At 22.9% G+C, this 21,140-nt stretch overlaps 3 protein-coding genes across 4 annotated transcripts; all 3 read left to right on the top strand.

The window, feature by feature from the left end:
- Positions 1 to 517: 517 nt before the first annotated feature.
- LOC118446665 (odorant receptor 82a-like) lies at positions 518 to 5,679 on the top strand. Its single transcript, XM_085664209.1, has 7 exons — positions 518 to 535; positions 1,917 to 2,364; positions 2,931 to 3,216; positions 4,036 to 4,135; positions 4,268 to 4,378; positions 5,365 to 5,520; positions 5,629 to 5,679. Exons 1-7 carry the CDS (start codon positions 518 to 520, stop codon positions 5,677 to 5,679), a joined length of 1,170 nt encoding a protein of 389 aa, XP_085520335.1.
- Positions 5,680 to 7,163: 1,484 nt separating this feature from the next.
- Positions 7,164 to 14,084, top strand: LOC118446688 (odorant receptor 4-like). 2 transcript variants are annotated; one of them, XM_035877628.2, is made up of 9 exons: positions 7,164 to 7,190; positions 9,456 to 9,903; positions 10,706 to 10,991; positions 11,774 to 11,873; positions 11,980 to 12,090; positions 13,083 to 13,238; positions 13,336 to 13,416; positions 13,677 to 13,835; positions 13,959 to 14,084. In XM_035877628.2, the coding sequence occupies exons 1-7, from the start codon at positions 7,173 to 7,175 to the stop codon at positions 13,384 to 13,386; spliced, it is 1,170 nt and encodes a 389-aa protein (XP_035733521.2). In that variant the 5' UTR covers positions 7,164 to 7,172; the 3' UTR covers positions 13,387 to 13,416; positions 13,677 to 13,835; positions 13,959 to 14,084. The 2 variants fall into 2 exon arrangements, with proteins under 2 accessions (XP_035733521.2, XP_085520292.1); XM_085664166.1 differs by having other exon boundaries at positions 13,689 to 13,835.
- A 948-nt stretch (positions 14,085 to 15,032) lies between these two features.
- LOC118446667 (odorant receptor 13a-like) lies at positions 15,033 to 20,697 on the top strand. Its single transcript, XM_085664167.1, has 8 exons — positions 15,033 to 15,120; positions 15,439 to 15,521; positions 16,317 to 16,764; positions 17,908 to 18,193; positions 18,974 to 19,073; positions 19,182 to 19,292; positions 20,285 to 20,440; positions 20,529 to 20,697. The coding sequence occupies exons 2-8, from the start codon at positions 15,504 to 15,506 to the stop codon at positions 20,577 to 20,579; spliced, it is 1,170 nt and encodes a 389-aa protein (XP_085520293.1). The 5' UTR covers positions 15,033 to 15,120; positions 15,439 to 15,503; the 3' UTR covers positions 20,580 to 20,697.
- The last annotated feature ends 443 nt before the right edge of the window (positions 20,698 to 21,140 follow it).

The following is a 21,140-nucleotide window of genomic DNA, read 5'->3' on the forward strand; positions in this document are numbered from 1 at the left end:
ACATCAACAACCCCTTGTACGAGTGAAATAAAAACGCAAAAGAAAAGAAAAAAGAAAAAAAATATAGAAAAGAAAGAAAAGAAAAAAGAAAAACAAAACGGAAGAGAAAATGTGCGAATGAGAGTTGTAACAATAAAGTTTTTTTTTTTTTCTTTTCTTCTTTTTTTTTTTTCTTTTTTTTTTCTATCGAGATAGTCGCTAAACGTTTTCCGACGTACATCGGCTAAAAAATTCAATAAATATTGAAATCTTAAAATTGTCAATCCCTAGTATCAAAGAGACATAGTTAAACGATCAATTCTCTAATGGATTTTTTTTTTTCCCCCCCCGTCACGGACAAACTTTCTTCAATTTTTTTTCTCTCTTCTGGCTGATTATATTATTCAAATGTGCATTTCTAACCCCCTTTTTTTTTTCTTTTTTTTCCTTTTTTTTTTTTTCCTTCGAAAAGGAGTTTACAACGGAGCTTGATCGAACGTTTTACTGTCAGTCAATTGTGAACCTTCAGAGGGATAACATGGAGAAAAAAATAGAAGTAAGCATGGATAATATTATTTTATATCCGTATACTTTTACATATGTGTTCTGTATAATTTTGAAATTGCACGTACATATTATGTTTATATATTATTTATGTATTTTTTTGTTTGTTTGTTTGCAGTCAATATTGCTTTTTCTTTTTTTTTTTTTTTAGACATACGGTATAATATTATTATTCTATTGGTGATATTGAAAAGAAATTAAGTCAGATACAAGTTTGTGCGTGCGTGCGTGCGTGTGTGTATGTGTGTGTTTAACTGGATTTAATTAAATTATATTTTATTAATAAGTGATCTTATTGATTTAAAAAGTATACTGTGTTAGATTTTCTTACATCGTCATATGTATATAATTTTTTTTTTTTTTTTTTTTTTTCTTTTTTTTATAATGAATAAGTAATTCACGACAATTTCTTTTTTTCTCTTCCTAAGCGCGATTGAATATTATTTTTAAATTGGTGATCTCCCTTATTTCGTTTGTTATTTATTTTTGTTGCAATAAAATTTTTTTTTTTGTTATTAAAATAAGAAAGAAGAAGGGACAGAATAATTATTAACGTTTAGCAATAACTTTTACTTTTGATTTGTTTTTTTTTATTGCTTTTGTGTTACAATATCGTTGGTATTCTTTTTACGAAATAAATTTGTAATTTTTCTGGTACATTAAATTATAATGATCATATATAATTAAGTTCGTTTTTTTTTTCTTTTTTTTTTTTGATAATATTTGTTTTCTTTTTCAAAATTTTTTTATTTTAATTAATTATTTCATATAACTCGATGAAATAAAAATTGTAGCACAAAAGAAAATGTTAAGATGTTAACAATTAAAATGTATTAGTGAATATTAATTGGATGTGATTACAATACTAAATAATCATACTGATTATAAAAAAAAAAAAAAAAAAAAAAAAAAAACTTTTTAATTGTAATCCATAGATAAAGAATCGTTAACCACTAATGTGCAAAATTATTTTTTCTTTTTCAAATTATATATATATATATAAAAAAAAGGGATCAATCGTGAAGTTGATAAAACTTTCATATGTCTATATGTATCTTATATTAATTATATATTTTATATTTATTCATTAAATAGAAAGAGAATGTAATATCATCAATTAATATAAATTTACAATTATATATTATAAATATTAATAAATTTATTTTTTTTTTATTTAATTGTTATTATCAGCTGCTGATTATTTCATATTAACGAAATCATTAAAATAACATTATGTAATTTTTTTTTTTTAGACTATACTTACTAAATAATGTTCTTTATTTCATTTCTAATAATTTATTATATCTCTTTCAAATATTTACTAATTTTTATATATATATATATATATATATATAAATATATTATTCTTACAGACAATTGACGTAACCGAAGCAATGAAGTCAATACTATGGAACAGACTATTATTGAAATGCGTTGGAATTTGGCCCCTCGAAGTTTCTAATGCTTTATTTATCTTTTTTTTTATTTATCTTTTATTACATTGTTCCTTTGCATTAGTCGAAATGACTCATCGTAAATACGATTTCAATTATTTCCTTGCAATATTTAGCGAAGTTTTATTAATTCTAATGACGCTATCGAAAATGACTACGTGCTGGATAAATAGACAAGCATTAGGACGTTTGCTCGTCGAAATACAAAATAATTTCAACGTCGATAAATATAATACATTCGAGAAAAGATTTATTTTCATGAAGTATAGCAAATTGGCGAAATATTATCTGTTGATAGCAGTTACTTCAATGGCTTGCGGCACTGTTTTTTATTACTTGAACGAATTGAGATTAAGCGTGAAAATGGGTAAACGTTCTATCAAATTTATATAAGAGATAATTTTATTAATTGTTATTTTATTCATTTACGTACGTAAAATTTACGTGATTAAAAAATTATGAAATCTTATTGAATATCTTCCTTTTTTCTTTTTTTTTTTTTTTTTTTTTTTTGTAGCAAACGAAAAAAGAACAAAATTTATGTACATTCATGTAATGCAATGTTTCATGTTTTCATGTGGTAAAAAAATATTTAATAATTTAATTAGTCAGAATTTTAATTAATTAAAATTTAATTAATTCTTTTAATGAAATATTTAATATTAAAAGAAATATTTTAATGCGGAATAAAATATCCGAATTTCAATTCAAAACGGAAAATTAATGACCCTTTAGTACTTTTCTTTTTTTTTCTTTTTTGGAATGTCGTATTTTTTTTTAACTTTTTTTTTCTGAATAAAATATATGAAATACATGTATATATCATTATATAAATCGTACATATATTATATGAATTATTTTATTCGTATTTTATATAAATTATATATATATATATTTTTGTTTTATTATATATTATATTTTATTACGTTACAGTGATACCAAATTCATCATTAACTTACAAACCACCGTACAAAACAGAAACCATTGTCGATATATATGACATTAAAATCTATGCTTGTTTCTGCATTTATCAATTGTTCTTATTACCGGCTATTATATTAGGTTACGTTGGATTTGATTGTTTGTTCGCAAATCTCGCATTTCATGTTACCGCACAATTTGGAATTCTTTGTTCCATGCTAAAAGAAATTCTCGACGACTCTGATGATTTTCAACGTAATATGAAGGAACTTGTACTTCGACATTACAAATTGATAAGGTAAAAATAAATTGATATAAGGTAATTTTTTTTTTTAAATATAATAAAAACAACTTTTTCTTTTTTAAATCCAATGCAATAAAAAAAAAAAAAATTGAAATGTATATCACGTTATAAAGCGACGATCGATCAGCAACGCAGGTTACATATTTTTTTTTTTTTTTTCTTTTTTTTATTAATTCAAAGTCATTTATGAATGAAAAATTTTTCGAACGTGAATTGTTCGATTCAAATGATAAAATGTCGTCGCAATTATCGTATCTTTATTTTTGATAAGTTTACATGGTTATTTTTTAAAAAGACATCTGTGCTATTTTTTTTTTTTCGAACAGAAAACAATACTTTTCTATTTTGTAACGTTCACATATTTCACATGAACAAAGGACAAGTAAATTCTCTTTGAAGTATTATTTTTTGAGATCGAAATAAATTCTCCGACGATTAAAATTTATTAAAAAAAAAAAAAAAAAAGAAAAAAGAAAAAAAAATTCGCATTTAATTATCCGACAAAATATATATATATATATATTGATATAAACAATTAATGTTACGTATTATTTTCTAGAAATGTATCCGATTTTTTCTCGCTATTATTTTAGAATTTGAACAATTCAATCTGTACGAAGAAATGGAAATATCTAATGAAAAAATTGAGATATCTGTAACAAATATTTTTTATATTTGATTTATCATATTACATTAATAATCGTATTATGTAAATGTCATATTACGTATATATATATATATATATATATATATATATATATATATATATATATATATATATGTATGTATGTATATTATTTGCATTTTTTTTAGACAAGCAAAAACTTTGGAAGACAATTTTAATACAATAATATTGCAACAATTAATGGGTACAGCATTTCAACTTTGTGCATCTGGTTACCATACACTTCTGGTAACTATTACATGTATTATGTTAATTAATTAAATGCAACGAATATCTTTGATGTTTATTTTTATTCTTTTCTTTTTTCTTTTTTTTTCTTTTTTTCTTTTTTTTTTTTGCTTCCTGATATTTACAATTCAGGGCTCAGTAAGCAGTGAAATATTTACGGTGATTGTATTCAATTTTTATGCTACTAATACATTGAGTACATTGTTTATTTATTGTTACATCGGCGAGTGTCTAATTCAGGAAGTAAGTGAAATTAATGGATCAAAATAAAGGGTGTCATATTTAATTTGTTCGCCTGTAAAATTGTTTCGTTTCTATTGACAATATTTTAATTTCTTAATAAATATTTATACGTAAATTTATTATTACGATTAATTTATTTTTATTTGATTTCATAAAAAAATGGAATAAAATGATCATTGTTACTAACAAACACGTATTTATTAATAAATCTATAATTTTTTATTTCGAAACTTAATGAAGATTAATTAATAAATAAATATTACAATAGGTATAATTAAGATCGTTCAATATTTAATTTCGTAATGATAATTAATATTAATTTTTTTGATACATTAATTAATATTATTTATTATATATTCCTAATGTCAGATTTGTTATATTTTTAAATAAATTTATTAATCATTTCTAAAAGATTAAGTATCACGTAAATTAAATTAAGTGATTAAAATTATTTATTAATATATATTAAATTGATATTTTTATATACAGGATGACTGATTTTAACAAAATCACATTTCTCTTCTAAAACGTAAAAAATTTTATTTGAAACATTTGTTTATAGATCCAGTGAAATCGAATATGTATTGTTATATCCTTTAGAATTTGTACACCCAGTATGTAATCGATTCAATTATTTCTAATTTTTTATTTTAACATCGATTTATTTGACGAAAAATTTATTTATTATAAATGAAACAAATCGATTAATTTTTATAAACAATAATTTCTTTTCTTTCCTTTTCTTTTTGAAAATTTTCAAATCCTTTACAATATACAAGAAAAAAATTTTTTTTACGTTAGATACTTGAATCGAACCAAACATAGTTTGTATTTATTAAATCATAATTACGATTTATATGGCAATTATCTTGTAATATTTGAAAATATAAAAATAAATTTATAGCGATCTAATTCGATAAGACACACCGTAATATATGCAATCTCTCGGTATTTATTAATCATTGAAATTTTTTTTCAAAATTTAGAGTTCGAACCTGAGCAATGCATTTTATCGTTACGAGTGGTATAACGTCTCGGCTACGAACTTAAAAATGATAACAATTTGTATGTTGCGAATGATGATACCGGAGCAATTAACATCCGGTAAATTTTTCGTCCTATCATTGGCCTCCTTTACCGACGTAAGTGATTAGAAAAAAAAAAAGAAAAAAAAAACCAGTTCCTCTATTTCTATTTAACGCTAAAATATGTCACTCGTTAAACTGTTTCTTTCTTTTTTTTTTTTTTAGATTCTCAAAACTACAATGGGATATCTGTCTCTACTGCGAACTGTTCTTTGAAGAGCTTTTTTTTTTCTAATAATTAAATGTCATTCGAATTCGCTTGATAGATTATTTAATTAAAAAAAAAAAAAAAAAAAAAAAAAAGAAAAAAAAGAAAAAGAAAAAATTCTGTTCCATATTTTTTCATTTCATTAATTTGACATAATTTTTTTCATTTAATTTTAACATAAATTAATTAGCATCGTTTAATTATAATAAATTCTTTGAATTTCACGTCTGCCACGAAATCTAAGCAAAAAATCTTTTTGTATATATTATATTAAATATACATATATAGTAATATATATATAGTTCATATAAATAAACGAATGTATTTTTTATTACATTATGTAATATTAATGTAATAATATATAATAACAATAATAAAAATTATTCAACTCACCTGGTATAACGATAAATAATTTGTATATATTGATTGAACATACCGACGAATAGTATTGATTATCCTTATACTGATTTTTTTTTTTTTCTTTCCCTTTAATTCGAATAAAAAGAACGTCGTCCTTATATTGTCGATAAATTGATTAGAAACTTGAAGTATTACGTAGAGTATGGATGCACTTAGTTATCGTAGGACAAACTTCACCATAAAGTTATGGGAATTGATTGATATATAGAAGTATAGACACGTATACGGAGGTAAGTAATGAATGAATATTTTCAAACTTATTCACATTGAAATTTTTCTTATGAATTAATTCGAACGAATGGATTTCCATCGTTAAACATTTTACGAACGTATAATTAAAACTTGTACAATGATAATAATGAACGAATAAAAAGAAGATTGTTATGAGCTTCTGTTATTATTCATTTGATCCTATTATTACGGCGAACAAATGTAAAAGGAAAAAACTTCGAGTTTAACCAGGAAACAGGATATTACCCCTTTTTTAGAAAAAGGGGTAAACTCCGTTGGAAGGTCTTTATCGTCGTTACCCTAACACATCCCAATGGAAAAAAGTTACTATAACTTGAAACTTTCTATCGCTATCAACGTCGTTATCAATAATCCCCTCTACGAGCGAATAAACGGATATAGAAAAATAGGTATAAAAAAGAGGGTAGGAAGAGAGTACGTCGTGCGAGTTTAAGTTCTAGCAACGAGGTTTTTTTTTTTTTTTCTTTTTTTACTTTTATTCGAAGTAGTCTTGCTAAATTTTCTTTTTTCCTCCAACGCACATCACGTAAAATTTAATAAATATTTGATCGTTAAATCGTCAACCCCCTTTATATCAATGAGATTAACCGATCAATTCTCTAATATTTTTTTTTTTTTTCTAATACTTTTTTTTTTTTACCCCCGTCGAATGTCACGGACGAACTTTCTTCATTTTTCGTTCTCTCTCCTGGCTAACTATATTATTCAAGCGTGCATTTCTAACCCCTTTTTTTTCTCTTTTCTTTTTTTTTCCTTCAAAAAGGAGTTTACAACGGAGGTTGATCGATCGTTTTTCTGTCAGTCAGTTGTGAACCTTCAAAGGGATAACATGGAGAAAAAAGTAGACGTAAGCATGGACAATATTTTCTTTCGTTACACTTTTATATCTAGTGCAATATGCAATTATGAAATCGCACGTACATATTGTTTACATTTTATTTATATTTTTTTTGTATACTTTTTTTTTCGTTTCTTTTTCTTTTTTTTTTTTCTATCATACGGTGGCATATTATTAATATATTGGTTTTTGTTATTAATACGATGACATTGGAATGACATTAATCTCATAAGAATTTTTTGTTTTCTTTAATTTTGATTTTAATAGATTGTATTTAATTAAAATTGATCGCATTGATTTTGGAATTTCATTGTAATGGCTGTTTATTTTCTTTTTTTTTTAGATCGCCATATTTATAAAATTTCTTTTCTTTTTTCGTATTAATAAGTTTCTTGATAATAATCTTTTTTTTTTTATCTCATGAACTCTATTTTTTCAGATTAGAGTTCTAGGTTATTTGGCTCCTTATTCATTGTTTTTATTGTCAAATAATTTTTTGTTTTCTTTAATTTTGATTTTAATAAATTGTATTTAATTAGAATTGATCGCATTGATTTTGGAATTTTATTGTAATGGCTGTTTTTGTAATGTAATTTCTTTTCTTTTTTCGTATTAATAAGTTTCTTGATAATAATCTTTTTTTTTTCTATCTTATGAACTCTATTTTTTCAGATTAGAGTTCTAGATTATTTGGTTTCTTATTCATTGTTTTTATTGTCAAATAATTTTTTGTTTTCTTTTATTTTGATTTTAATAAATTGTATTTAATTAAAATTGATCGCATTGATTTTGGAATTTCATTGTAATGGCTGTTCTTGTAATGTAATTTCTTTTCTTTTTTCGTATTAATAAGTTTCTTGATGATAATCTTTTTTTTTTCTATCTTATGAACTCTATTTTTTCAGATTAGAGTTCTAGATTATTTGGTTTCTTATTCATTGTTTTTATTGTCAAATAATTTTTTGTTTCCTTTAATTTTGATTTTAATAAATTGTATTTAATTAAAATTGATCGTATTGATTTTGGAATTTCATTGTAATGGCTGTTTATTTTATTTTTTTTTTTTAGATCGCCATATTTATAAAATTTCTTTTCTTTTTTCGTATTAATTAGTTTCTTGATGGTAATATTTTTTTTTTATCTCATGAACTCTATTTTTTCAGATTAGAATTCTAGATTATTTGATTTCTTATTCATTTTTTTTTATTGTCAAATAATTTTTGTATGTTATCATAATAACGGATATAATTATTATATTTGTTATTAATACGATGACATTGGAATGACATTAATCTCATAAGAATTTTTTGTTTTCTTTAATTTTGATTTTAATAAATTGTATTTAATTAAAATTGATCGCATTGATTTTAGAATTTTATTGTAATGATTGTTTATTTATTTTTTTTTTTTTTAGATCGCCATATTTATAAAATTTTCTTTCGTTTTTTCGAATCAATAAATTTATTCATGTTAATTTTTTTCTTCCGTGAATTCAATTTTTCAATTTAGAGGTTTAATATAATTTTTTATTTGTTGTTTTTATTGTCAAATAATATTTGTTTATTATCATAATAGAAGGTGATATAATTATTATAAAATTTCTTTCAGTAATATTTTTGTTTTTTTTAGCCAAATTGTAAAATATTATTAATATATACATTTTATTATTAATAAGATAACATTGAAATGAAATTAGTTTAACAACAAATCTTTTTGTTTTCTTTTTATTTTTTTTGAATTTAATAATTTATATTTTTATAAATATAATAGTTTTTCCATTGATAGCCGTATTTATGGAATTTTTTTTTTCTGCAATAATTAAATTTCTGCACGATTATTTCTTTTTTTTTTTCTTTCGTCTTTTTCACAAAATAAAAATTTAATTTTGTTTCAAATTTATCTAAATTATTTCGTTTCTCATTTATTATTATTTTTTTTTTTTTCGAAATGCAAAAAAAATTTCTCGTTATAGCCACGAAGAAAATTGACACATAGTGGTTGTAAAAGTTCATTAAAATGATTTTTCTTTCGATTGTTTTTTTCCTCTCTACTTTTATTATTTATTTAAAAAATTCATTATTTTCTTTCTCATAATTCTAATTATTTATTAATTTTTATTTACACACATATACACACACATATATATTTACATATATATATATATATATACATATATTATTGTTATTATTATTATTATTATTATTATTATTATTATTATTATTATTATTATTATTATTATTATTATTATTATTATTATTATTATTATTATTACAGGTAATAGATGTAACCGAAGCAATGAAGTCTTTAGCATGGAACAGATTATTGCTAAAATACATTGGAATTTGGCCACTTGAGATATCTTATATCCATTTTCTTCTATATTTTTTTTATCTTTTCTTACATAATTTATTGTCAATTATCGAATTGAGAAATGGTAAAAATGATTTCGAAGCTAATATGGAATTTTTTACGGAAAACGTATTGCACCTAATGGTGCTAACGAAAGTATTGATGTGCTGGTTAAACAGAGAATCATTAGGACGTTTGCTAGCCGAAGTACAAAATAATTTCAACGTCGATAATTACAATACGTTAGAGAAGAGATTCATTTTCATGAAATATAGTAAATTGGCGAAATATTATTTTTTAGTAGCTCTAACAACGATGATTTGTACCACTGTAACATATTATATCCATGCATTGCTGCCTAATGTACAAATGGGTAAATCGTTTTAATCAAATTTATTCAAGAGATAATTTTATTAATTACTATTTTATTCAATTATGTACGTATACAGTGTGATTACAAAATTATGAATCTTTAACATCTTTTTTCTTAGAAGCAAATGCGAAGAAAATATATATATATATATATATATATATATAAATATTAAGCAATGTTTTATATTATCATGTGAAAAATATATTTTGATAAATAATGTTTGGATTCTTTGGAATCTTATCTGGAATTTTATGGCTCTTTAGTATATTTTTTTTTCTTTTTTTTTTTAGAATGTCGTATTTTTTTAACTTTTTTTTTTTCATTAAATTATTTATTAAATTAAATTATTATTGAATTAATTGATTTCTATCGAGTAAAAACAATCTTAATATTCAATAAAAAAAATTGAAAGAGAATAATACGAAACAATCCTACATAAAGTATGTTTACTAACTTACTATAGCTTTTAATTTGAAAAAGGACAAATTTTAAAATTAATTTACAATAACAACAATAAAAAAAAATAATTAATAATAAATAAATATAAATAAGTAATAAATAATTCGATAAATATTCGAATTGTCCAATATTTTCTTTTACTTCGAATCGACATATTCTAAATCACAATTGTCGCTTCTAATCGCATCTAAATTTTTTTTTTTTTTCTGAATAAAATATATGAAATACATGTATATATCATTATATAAATCGTACATATATTATATGAATTATTTTATTCGTATTTTATATAAATTATATATATATATATATTTATTATATATTATATTTTATTACGTTACAGTGATAAAAAATTCATCATTGAGTTACAAACCACCGTACAAAACAGAAACCATTGTTGATATATACGACATTAGGATATATGTTTGTCTCTGCATTTATCAAGTATTGTTAGTACCAACTATTATATTAGGTTACGTTGGATTTGATTGTTTGTTCGCAAATCTCGCATTTCATATTACCGCACAATTTGGAATTCTTAGCTGTATGCTCAGAGAAATTCTCGATGACTCTAAAACATTCCAATGTAATATAAGGGAACTTGTACTTCGACATTACAAATTGATAAGGTAAAAATAAATTGATATAAGGTAATTTTTTTTTTTTAAATATAATAAAAACAATTTTTTCTTTTTTAAATCCAATGCAATAAAAAAAAAAAAAAAATTAAAATGTATATCACGTTATAAAGCGACGATCGATCAGCAACGCAAGTTACATATTTTTTTTTTTTTTTTTTTTTTTTTTTTTTTTTATTAATTCAAAGTCATTTATGAATGAAAAATTTTTCGAACGTGAATTGTTCGATTCAAATGATAAAATGTCGTCGCAATTATCGTATCTTTATTTTTGATAAGTTTACATGGTTATTTTTTAAAAAGACATCTGTGCTTATTTTTTTTTTTTCGAACAGAAAACAATACTTTTCTATTTTGTAACGTTCACATATTTCACATGAACAAAAGGACAAGTAAATTCTCTTTGAAGTATTATTGTTTGAGATCGAAATAAATTCTCCGACGGTTAAAATTTATTAAAAAAAAAAAAAAAAAAAAAAGAAAAAAAGAAAAAAAAATTCGCATTTAATTATCCGACAAAATATATATATTGATATAAATAATTAATGTTACGTATTATTTTCTAGAAATATATGTCCGATTTCTTCTCTGTACGATTTTAACGTGACCTTATTCATTCTGTACGAAGAGAAAGATTATACCTAAACAAAAAATTATAATCTCAGTGACAAATGTATATATCAATATTTTTTATGTTTTATTTATCACATTACATCTATCATCGTGTTACATAAATGTATCATATATTTTACTCGACCTAACAATTTCTTTAGACAAGCCAAATCTTTGGAAGATAATTACAATGTAATAATATTACAACAATTGATGGGATCAACGTTTCAACTTTGTGCATCCGGTTACAATACACTTTTGGTACCTATTATGCGTGACATGTTATTGCAGTAATGTAAAAGAATATCTCTGATATTTATTTATTTTTCTTTTTTTTTTTTTTCTTAATATTTACAATTTTCTTCAGGGCTCAGTAAACAGTCAAGCATTGACAGTGATGGTATTCAATTTTTATGCTATGAACACATTGAGTACATTAATTACTTATTGTTACATCGGCGAGTGTCTTATTCAGGAAGTAATTAAAATTAATTTACGAGATAACAGAGTGTTATATTTAATTTGTTCGCCTGTAAAATTGTTTCGTTTCTATTAATATTATTTTAATTTCTGAATGAATATTTATCCGTAAATTTATTATTACGATTAATTTATTTTTATTTGATTTCATAAAAAAATGGAATAAAATGATCATTGTTACTAACAAACACGTATTTATTAATAAATCTATAATTTTTATTTCGAAACTGAATAAAATTTAATTAATAAATAAATATTACAATAGGTATAATTAAGATCGTTCAATATTTAATTTCGTAATGATAATTAATATTAATTTTTTTGACACATTAATTAATATTATTTATTATATATTCCTAATGTCAGATTTGTTATATTTTTAAATAAATTTATTAATCATTTCTAAAAGATTAAGTATCACGTAAATTAAATTAAGTGATTAAAATTATTTATTAATATATATTAAATTGATATTTTTATATACAGGATGACTGATTTTAACAAAATGACATTTCTCTTCTAAAACGTAAAAAATTTTATTTGAAACATTTGTTTATAGATCCAGTAAAATCGAATATATATTGTTATATCCTTTAGAATTTGTACACCCAGTATGTAATCGATTCAATTATTTCTAATTTTTTATTTTAACATCGATTTATTTGACGAAAAATTTATTTATTATAAATGAAACAAATAGATTAATTTTTATAAACAATAATTTCTTTTCTTTTTGAAAATTTTCAAATGCTGCTTTACAATATACGACAAGAAAAATATTTTTTTTTTCGGATACATCAGATACTTGAGACGAACTAAACATGATTTGTATTTAGTAAATCATATTTACGACTTATGAGAGTATCTAATAATATTTGCAAAAAAAAAAAAGGAACAAATTTATTGCGATCAAATTCGATAGGACACTCTGTAATACACTCAATCCTTCGATATCTATTAACAATTGAAATTATTTAAAAAAAAATTTAGAGTTTGAGCCTGAGCAATGCAATTTATCGTTACGAGTGGTATAACGTGTCACCTATGAACTTAAAAATGGTTAATATTTGTTTGATGCGAATGAAAAGACCAGAACAACTTACTTCCGGTAAATTTTTCGTCCTATCATTGGCCTCCTTTACCGACGTAAGTGATTAAAAAATGAAAAATTAATATTAAATGATATAACAATTTTTTATTTAAATTAATATTACAATGTGTTACTCGTTAACCTGTCTTATAGATTATCAAAACTACGATGGGATATCTGTCATTAGTACGAACATTTATGTGAAGAATTTCTTTTAATCCATTTATTATTAAGGTCACTTTTAATTTTTATAATAATTAAATATCCTTTTAAAATCGACTGATTCTCTTTTTAATAATAATAATAATAAAAAAAAAATATATATATATATACACATATAATTAAAATCATATACGTTTTCTTTTATTTTCCTTGATCTGCTTTTTGATTATTTTTAAATTTATTCAATAGTTCAATTCAATGATATTATATCAAAATGAAATAGATTATTATCCAATATTTCTTTGAAATTGTCTAATTTCATGAATATTCAGTTAAATTTTTAGGTTATAGACAACTCAAAAATGGCGTAGTTCGATCGCCATTATTTTTCATTCTCGTTTTCAACGATTTTTTGCACGTTGCAAATGAAGAAATCCTAACAATCAACTTCCGATAAATTTTTCGTTCTATTATTGGCTCAGTTTATCGACGTAAGTATTTAAAAGAAAAAACAAGAAAAAAAAAAAGAAAAATCTGTAATTTATATTTAAATTAATATTACAATTTAAAAATTATTATATTAAATTAATATTACTCGTTAACTTGTTTTATAGATTCTCAAAACCACGATGGAGATATCTGTCACTACTACTGAACATTCCTATAAAAATTACTTTTTATTCTTATTTAATCCACTTATTAACGAGAACACTATTATATTTAATAATAATTAAACGTCGTTCTAAATCAATTGATATTCTTTTCAATATAAAAAAAACAAAAAAAAAAAAAAATAGAAAAAAAGGAGAAAAAAAAGAAAATATTTCCGTTCCTTATTTTTTTCATATCTCTTTTTTTTCTTTCCGTTAACTCGTCATCATTTTATCGCAAATTTTAATATAAATCAATGAGCATTGTTTAACCATAATTAATTCCTTGAAATTCACTTCACGTTATAAAAAAAAAGCTTATTATATATATTATATTAAATATAATATATATATATATATATACATATATAGATTATATAAATTTTCGAATGTATAAAATAATTGTATTAAATAATATTAATATAATAATATATAGTAACAATAATAAAAATTATACTACTCACTCAGTATTCAACAAATAAGATGTATATGCGATTGAACATGTCAAATATTATTGATAATCATTGTATTGATTATTTTTTGCTTCAATTCGAACGTAAGAACACCGTCCTCTTATTGTCGATAATTGATTACAAACTTGAACTTATTACGGTTAGTATAATGCACGTAATTATCGTAGGACAAAGTTCACCACGAAGTTATGGCAATTGATAGATATATATATATATATATAGAAGAAGATTGATATGAACGTCGGAAATATATGGATATTTTCAAACTTGTTCACGTTGAAATTTTTCTTATCAATTAATTCGAACGGACGCGTTTCAATCGTAAGCATCGTACAACGTACACTTAACACATTCAAAATGATCACAATGAAACGACGAGAAGAAGATTGCTATAGTGTTTCACAGTTCAACCGATACTATTCATATGACGAACACCATAAAAAAGGCAAACTTTGAATATAACGAGGAAATAGGATGCAACATATAAAGAAGCGGGGTATACATCGTGGAACGTCTTTATCGTCGTCACCCTAACACTCCAATGGAAAAGTTACTTTACGTGAAACTTTCTTTCGCGACGACGATATCAACAACCCCCTTGTACGAGCGAATAAACGGACGTAGAAAAAAGAAAAGAAAGGGGGAAAAAAAAAGTAAGAAAAACTTTGTGCGAACGAGAATTGTAGCAATGATGTCCTCCTCCTTTTTTTTTCTTTTTTTTTTTTTTTTTTTTAACAAAGTAGTTAAATGTTTTCCAAGTACATTAGATATAGTTGAATAAATATTTTATCTGTAGATAGTCAACCCCTGTATCAACGGAGATACACTCAATCGATCAATTTTCTAATAAGTTTTTTTCCCGTCTAATGTCACGGGCAAACTTTTTTCCTTTTTTTTTTGCTCCTGCCTGATTATATTATTTACATGTTCATTTCTAACCCTTTTTCTTTTTTTTTTTTATTTCGAAACAGAGTTTACAACGGGGGTTGTTCCACCGTTTTAATGTCAGTCAGTTGTGAACCTTCAAAGGGATAACATGGAGACAAAAATAGAAGTAAGACGGATAATATTTTTTTTTCTCGTTACACTTGTTCATATATGATTTATATTTTTCTTGTATATATATTTTTTTCTCTCTCCCTCTCTCTCTCTCTCTTTTTTTTTTTTTTTTTTTCTTTTTCGTCAGTCATTAACATGTGGTATCATTTACTAATATATAGATTTTATTATTAACACGATGACATTAATCTGATAACAAATTTTTTTTGCTCCATTTTCTTTTTTTAGATTTAATAATTTATATTCAATTAAAATTTGTCTTAATTGATTTTGTTATTGAATTATAATGGATTTTCCATTGGTCGTTATATTTAATCGATTTCTTTTTCTATGATACAATAAATTTGTATACGATATTTTTGGTTTTTGTTTTGTATTTTTTGTTTTTTTTTTTTTTTGTTTCTTTTTTTATCTTACAAAACATAAATGAACTTTATGTCCAAATTAAAGATTTATCAATTACTTGAATTTTTTCATTAATTTTTTAAATGATATTTAAATTATTTAAAAAAAAAAATTTCTTTTTGTAATGATAAAGATAAGTGACACGTAATAATTGTAAAAGTTCTTACAATGATTTTCTTTTTTCCTTTTACGTTTATTAATTAATTCATAAGTTCCTTGTTTTATTTGTGATATTTTATTATATCTTTTTCAATTATTTACTAATTTTTATCTATATATATATATATATATATATATATATATATATATATATATATATACATACATACATATATTATTGTTATTATTATTATTATTATTATTATTATTATTATTATTATTACAGGCAATAGACGTAACTGAAGCAATGAAGTCGTTACTATGGAACAGACAATTACTGAAATATGTTGGAATTTGGCCACTCGAGATTTCTAATGCCCTTTTTCTCTTTTTTTTCATATATCTTTTTTTACATTGTTCATTTACATTTGCCGAATTGACACATCGTAAGCACGATATCGAAGTTAATATGGCAATTTTCACGGAAAACGTATTGCTCTTAATGACGCTAACGAAAATAACAACATGCTGGATGAATAGACGATCATTAAGAAATTTACTCGTCGAAGTTAAAAATAATTTCATCGTCGACAATTACAATACGTTTGAGAAAAGATTTATATTCATGAAATATACGAAATTGGCGAAATATTATCTTTTAGTGGCAGTACCAACTATGACATTTGCAACATCATCTTATTACATTCGTGCTTTATTGCCTAACGTGCAAATGGGTAAAAAAAATTGTTCTATAAAATTTATCCAAGAGATAATTTTATTTATTAATTAGAGATAATTTATTATAATTTCATTAATTCTATTGATTTAACGTGCGTTTATAGATTTATATTACAAAAGATATCAAACTTGAATGTCTTCATTAATATTTTATAATTTTTTAATTGAATATTTTCTTTTCTAAAATGTCGTATATTTTCAATTTTTTTTTTTTTTTTGGATTAATTATTTCAACGGTTTTAATCAATTATCATTCAAATTAATCGACTTCTTTCAAATGCAAACGATCATAATATTCAATGAAAGAAGAAAAAGAAAAAAAAAAGAAAAAAAAATATACAAGACATTCTTACAATAACCATTGATATTAACATACTATGGCTTTTAATTTTGAAAATAAAAAAAGATTAAAATTTACAATATAATGTCAATAATAATAATAATAATAATATCATAATTAAATAAATATTCCAAGTGTCCAATATTTTCTTTTCTCTTTGCAATCGACATATTCTAATCACAATTATCGTTTCCTAATTCATATCAATTTCATTTTCTTAATTCAATATATGAAATTTATATATATTATTATTAGGGTTGGAAACTATGAAACGGGCGTTGAATGAAAATAAATAACTAAACAAAAACGCCCGTTTCATAGTTTCCAACCTGATAGTTATATATTAGGGTTGGAAACAATGAAACGGGCGTTGAATGAAAATAAATAACTAAACAAAAACGCCCGTTTCATAGTTTCCAACCTGATAGTTATATATTCGGGTTGGAAACAATGAAACGGGCGTTGAATGAAAATAAATAACTAAACAATAACGCCCATTTCATAGTTTCCAACTTAATACTTATATATTATGTTGGAAACAATGAAACGGGCGTTGAATGAAAATAAATAACTAAACAATAACGCCCATTTCATAGTTTCCAACTTAATACTTATATATTATGTTGGAAACTATGAAACGGGTGTTGAATGAAAATAAATCACTAAACAAAAACGCCCGTTTCATAGTTTCCAACCCTAATATATAAATCATACATGTGTTATATGAATTATTGTATTTGTATTTTATACGAATTATATATTTTTTTTTATTATATATTATATTTTATTTTTTTTGCAGCGATTAGAAATTCATCATTGAGTTACAAACTACCGTACAAAACACGAACCATCGTCGATATACGCGACATTAGGATCTATATTTTTCTTTGTATTTATCAGATGTTGGTAGTACCGAGTATTGTATTAGGTTTCGTTGGATTTGATTGTTTGTTCGCCAATCTCTCATTTCATATTACCGCACAATTTGGAATACTTAGTTGTATGCTCAGAGAAATTCTCGACGATTCTAATGCATTTCAATGTAATATAAGAGAACTTGTATTACGGCATTACAAATTGATAAGGTAAATACAAATTGATAAGATAATTTTTTTTAAATATAATGATAATTTTCTTTTTTTTTTTTCTATTTCAATGGAATACAATAATTGATATCTGAATTATTTTACAATCGGACGATCGATATTGATAAAAAATTTCTTTTGTCGTAAATTCAATGTCATTTATGATTAGAAGAATTTATTTCGATTTTATCGATGAAATATCTATGATAATTATGGTGTCTTTATTTGGTGAAAGTTTTTATGGTGTCTTTATTTGGTGGTCGTTATTCAATAATTGAAATTTAGCTTTGTTTCTTTTTTTTGTTTTTTATACAGAAACCTACATTTTTTCTCTTTTTTTTTTCTTTCTTTTTTTTTTTTTTTTTTTTAGGACGATGACATATTCCACGTGAAAGACAAACAAGTAACTTTCGCCTGAATATTTTTTTTCGTGATCAAAATGATTAAGATGTATTAAAAGAGAAAAAAAAAGATCCATACGATTATCCAACAAATATATAAATATAAATAATTATTATATTATAATATTATTAATGCTCTATATTATTATTTAGAAAAAAAAAATATATATATATATATTCGCTGTATGATTTTAAAATGTGAATATTTCATTCTATACCAAAAAAAAAGGAAATATACCTAAATAAAAAATTATAATCTCAGTTACAAATGCATAATAATAAATATTTTTTTATTATTTTATTTATGATATTACATCTATAATAGTGTTACGTAAGTGACTTATATATTTTATTTTGATTTTTTTTTTTTTTTTTTTAGGCAAGCAAAAACATTGGAAGATAATTTTAATGTAATAATATTACAACAATTAATGGGTTCAACGTTTCAACTATGTGCATCTGGTTATAATACAATTCTGGTATCTAATAAGCGTTGATCTGTTAATGCGCTAATGTAATGAATATCTTTGATGTTTATTTTTTTTTCCTTTTTTTTTTTCTTTTAAATGTTTACTACTTTCTTATAGAATTCTGTGGACAAAGAAGGATTAACGTTATTCATATTCTGTTTTTATGCTACGAGCACATTGTGTACATTGTTTGTTTATTGTTACATCGGCGAATGTCTTATTCAGGAAGTAATTAAAATTAATTTACGAGATAACAGAGTGTTATATTTAATTTGTTCGCCTGTAAAATTGTTTCGTTTCTATTAATATTATTTTAATTTCTGAATGAATATTTATCCGTAAATTTATTATTACGATTAATTTATTTTTATTTGATTTCATAAAAAAATGGAATAAAATGATCATTGTTACTAACAAACACGTATTTATTAATAAATCTATAATTTTTATTTCGAAACTGAATAAAGTTTAATTAATAAATAAATATTACAATAGGTATAATTAAGATCGTTCAATATTTAATTTCGTAATGATAATTAATATTAATTTTTTTGATACATTAATTAATATTATTTATTATATATTTCTAATGTCAGATTTGTTATATTTTTAAATAAATTTATTAATCATTTCTAAAAGATTAAGTATCACGTAAATTAAATTAAGTGATTAAAATTATTTATTAATATATATTAAATTGATATTTTTATATACAGGATGACTGATTTTAACAAAATGACATTTCTCTTCTAAAACGTAAAAAATTTTATTTGAAACATTTGTTTATAGATCCAGTAAAATCGAATATGTATTGTTATATCCTTTAGAATTTGTACACCCAGTATGTAATCGATTCAATTATTTCTAATTTTTTATTTTAACATCGATTTATTTGACGAAAAATTTATTTATTATAAATGAAATAAATAGATTAATTTTTATAAACAATAATTTCTTTTCTTTTTGAAAATTTTCAAATGCTGCTTTACAATATACGACAAGAATAATATTTTTTTTTTCGGATACATCAGATACTTGAGACGAACTAAACATGATTTGTATTTAGTAAATCATATTTACGACTTATGAGAGTATCCAATAATATTTGCAAAAAAAAAAAAGGAACAAATTTATTGTGATCAAATTCGATAGGACACTCTGTAATACATTCAATCCTTCGATATCTATTAACAATTGAAATTATTTAAAAAAAAATTTAGAGTTTGAGCCTGAGCAACGCATTTTATCGTTACGAGTGGTATAACGTGTCACCAGTGAACTTAAAAATGGTTCAAATTTGCATGTTGCGAATGAAGACGCCACAGCAACTAACGTCTGGTAAATTTTTCGTTCTATCATTGGCCTCCTTTACCGACGTAAGTATTTCAGAAAAAAAAAACCAAAATTTTTCTACCTATATTTAAGTTAACTGTAAAATATATTACTCGTTAAAATATTTTATAGATTCTCAAAACTACGATGGGATATCTGTCACTATTGCGAACGCTTCTATGAAGATTTTTTTGCATTCTTTTTAGGTCCACTTATTAAAGAGAACACTTTTATTTTTTCTATTAATTAAACATCGTTCTAAGTCAGTTGGTGCACTTTTTATTAAAAAAAAAAAAAAAAAAAAAAAAAAAAAAAAGAAAAAGAAAGACAAATATCCGTTCCATTTTTTTTTCATATTTTCTTTTTTTTTGCGTTAATCCAATATAATTTTTTCTAGCGAATATTAATGTAAATTAACGTGCATTATTTAATAATAGAAAAAATTTTTGAACTTTACGCCGATCATGATATCTCAACTGGAAATCTTGTCGTGTATATCGTACTAAATATAATATATATATATATATATATATAGATTATAAAAATATATGTACACATTTTTATTATATTATAAAATCTTAATATAATAAAATCTTAATTTAAGAAAAAATAATATAAATTATTCTACTCACTCGATATTCAATAAATAAGATGTATATACGATTCAATATATCGACGAATAGTATTGTTAGTACTTCTATTGATTTTTCTACTTCAATTCGAATATAAGAACGTATTCCATTC

This window comes from Vespa mandarinia, chromosome 25 (assembly GCF_050613455.1).
Source record: "Vespa mandarinia isolate Hongniang chromosome 25, ASM5061345v1, whole genome shotgun sequence".
NCBI classification, from domain to species: Eukaryota; Metazoa; Arthropoda; class Insecta; order Hymenoptera; family Vespidae; genus Vespa; species Vespa mandarinia.

Coding starts and splice junctions, on each gene's coding strand:
- LOC118446665 (XM_085664209.1), top strand. Junction 2,365..2,930: donor GAGATTAAGCGTGAAAATGG/GTAAACGTTCTA, acceptor ATTACGTTACAG/TGATACCAAATTCATCATTA. Junction 4,379..5,364: donor GCGAGTGTCTAATTCAGGAA/GTAAGTGAAATT, acceptor TTCAAAATTTAG/AGTTCGAACCTGAGCAATGC.
- LOC118446688 (XM_035877628.2), top strand. Junction 9,904..10,705: donor GCTGCCTAATGTACAAATGG/GTAAATCGTTTT, acceptor ATTACGTTACAG/TGATAAAAAATTCATCATTG. Junction 12,091..13,082: donor GCGAGTGTCTTATTCAGGAA/GTAATTAAAATT, acceptor AAAAAAATTTAG/AGTTTGAGCCTGAGCAATGC.
- LOC118446667 (XM_085664167.1), top strand. Junction 18,194..18,973: donor CGGCATTACAAATTGATAAG/GTAAATACAAAT, acceptor TTTTTTTTTTAG/GCAAGCAAAAACATTGGAAG. Junction 19,074..19,181: donor CTGGTTATAATACAATTCTG/GTATCTAATAAG, acceptor ACTTTCTTATAG/AATTCTGTGGACAAAGAAGG.